The sequence below is a fragment of the Abramis brama genome (assembly GCF_963993115.1).
Source record: "Abramis brama genome assembly, chromosome: 2".
NCBI lineage: Eukaryota > Metazoa > Chordata > Actinopteri > Cypriniformes > Leuciscidae > Abramis > Abramis brama.
This window is the reverse complement of record NC_139964.1, coordinates 62,940,791-62,943,465: the sequence shown is the minus strand read 5'-3', so window position 1 is coordinate 62,943,465 and position 2,675 is coordinate 62,940,791. Positions and strand designations below refer to the sequence as shown.

Sequence of the window (2,675 nt, the reverse complement as noted above, 5' to 3'; positions counted from 1 at the left end):
AACCAACTGGATAGAAACAAACTATGCTTAAGATTTTTTTTTGTCCAGAGTCTTCCATGCCTACTCTAATATGAAGCATGCCACATGTGTACAACTACACCTTGTAAAAATGTAACATTAACTTTGCAGACATGATTCATATTAAATGGCAATATATTTGTTAATAATTAAGTGATGACTGAATACACCAAGGCCAAGCTTGGCCATATTTTCAACCAACCCAGGTAACCAACTCCCCCATTGTCTGTCACCAAAAGACTTCTCAAATAATACAAGGCTTAAGTGTGTTGGTTATTTCCCATATGTTGTGGCTTTCTGTTTTTAAAATGGTTCAAAGGCAAGGCAAAGCTCTCTTTTAAAGAGTGTCATGTAAAGAACACAAGTCATGAAATTGATTTCACAGTATGCCAATGTTTATTTCATTAGTAAATAAAAGCCATAATAAAGTAAAAAACAAAAAAAACGTTAGTTGATCAAACAGTATATATGTGTATAGTTTTAAGAGTTATGCATTCCATATTCATCTTGTGCTGTTTATTAATAAACAATAAAAATCATAGTTCTATAAAACAGGATTGATTGCATGCTCAAGTTTTAAATGCAACCGATTTTGCTTTATTATATAAATTCCTCAATTCAGTCAGAAGGTTTTCTCGCCACAAGTTGAAAAACAGCCTCAAAGTCAGACACTGAGTTGCTCTTCTGGTCTTCTACAGGCAGTATATTGAACTCGTGGATAGAGAGGCCTAAACCTCTGAGCGCTTCCTCAATATCATACTGACTCAGTCTAAGACAAGAAAAGGACTGTTCATCCACCTTGTAGAAGGTCTCACCCAGAACACCTACCATGACCAGAAGTCCACCAGGACGCAGGAGCTTGGTCAGCCCATGTAAAGCACGACGGTATGTCTGAATGTCTTTACACGCTGCTTCCAGGCACAGAGATGTAATGACGCAGTCAGCTGGTTCCAATGTGTGTGGATAGAAGGGATTCTCCAACCGGACATCACATTTTAAAACCTTTTTGACTCGTTGCTTAAGTGAAGCCTCCAAATCAGATGGGCTGAATAGTTAAAAGATTAATGAAAACCGATATAAATAAATTATAACAAAATACCAAGAAGAATGGTATCATGATAGGCTTGGCTCTGTAATTTTATAAATGGGTGTGTTTTTTTGGTTTGTTTCATCCTTAGCCTACATAGTTGAATTAGCCATTTAGCCTGCAAGTTAAAGGAACCGTATGTAAGATTGTGGCCAAAACTGGTACTGCAATCACTTTCAAATTACTGTAGAGCAGTGTTACTGTACAGCTATTCATTTAGCTGACGCTATAAGTGAAAGCGACCATGTGTTTTTTTTCACTACGTATTTCGGATTCATAACGAGGTCTTTTAGGTTTCGTAACGTTAGACATTTTTTATCCGACATGTTTGTAGCTGCAGCTGTGGTAACTAGAGCAGAGCTGGCAACCGGGATGCCGAAACACTACTGACTTCGTGATTGGTAGATAGGTGGAGGGTGGCGCTTCAGGCCAAAACACAACATGACAACATCAACATCAGTTGAGGGCTGCAACTTCACTTTTAAATGACAATATCCTGGCCGGACTACTGTTGTCAGTGATGTAAGTATTTGAAATGAACATGATTTCTTAATGTCTAGTGACATATCAGGGCCATTTTATGATTAATTGAAATACATTTCTTACATACGGTTCCTTTAATTCCAAAATTGTTTAAAAGCCTATTTCGCTGTTATTATAATGTTAGGTTCTATAGTTTGAAATGTGATGAAAATAACAATGTTAAAGTCAGGCATTGTTAGGTAATTAAACTTTAGAGAGTGAGTTTATTTTTCAAGTCCAAAGTCCTTAAGTCCAAAGAACCAAAAACTTTGAATAAACGCACAAATATAGCCTATAGCCTACATGTAGGCTTACCTTTTCCCCTCCAGTTCACAGATGTGCTGCAAAATAGGTTTCCAATCTAAACAGCCTTCTTGATTTTTCAACCATTTTTCGATTTCCATTCGATTGTTGTCAGCGAAATCAGACAGCACAATCTCATCATAGTGTTCGCACGCACTTAAGACGCTGTGGATAGATGGTCCGCTGCCCACATCAACCAGCCTCTGACCTCTATGTTCTCCTTTAAAACAAACAAACATTTGTGTTAAACCTATTTACTAAAAGTAAAACATTTAGACTTGCTTCCTTACCCGTGGAGAAAACTCGGCTAAGGCATTTTAAAACGAAAGTAAGGAAATCCTTCTCGTCAGAGTGACCGCGAGGGCAGGAATAGAAATGTTTAACATATGCACGCGAATCAAAATGCCTCTGATAGAACTCTCCCTCAGTGAAGTTCATGCATTCACTCATGATTACAACACGTAGGCCTATATGTTGACGACGACAGTAGTTGTTTTTTAAGAGTAAACTGTCCTGTCCTTAGTGGACCAGTAAAGCTAGGTTTGGTTTATACTCGACGCGTCCGCACGTGCGCGAAGTTTGCGCGTTCACGCGGATCGTTTTGACAGTGGTGTCGTCTGTACGCAGGAAAACTCAAAGAAAAAACTTCTCTGTTTCAAGCATATCGTTGTCGTGTGAGTCTCATTGTTAATCTTGTAGTCTGCTAAATAGTTCAGTTCTCATCTGTTCTCTGCCCTGTTTGTTT

At 38.3% G+C, this 2,675-nt stretch overlaps 1 protein-coding gene across 1 annotated transcript; it reads right to left on the bottom strand.

The window, feature by feature from the left end:
• Nucleotides 1-393: 393 nt before the first annotated feature.
• On the bottom strand, nt 394-2,675 carry LOC311068249 (nicotinamide N-methyltransferase). Its single transcript, XM_084090573.1, has 3 exons — nt 2,221-2,675; nt 1,943-2,150; nt 394-1,063 (listed from the first exon to the last, which is right to left on the bottom strand). The coding sequence occupies exons 1-3, from the start codon at nt 2,378-2,380 to the stop codon at nt 637-639; spliced, it is 795 nt and encodes a 264-aa protein (XP_083946699.1). The 5' UTR covers nt 2,381-2,675; the 3' UTR covers nt 394-636.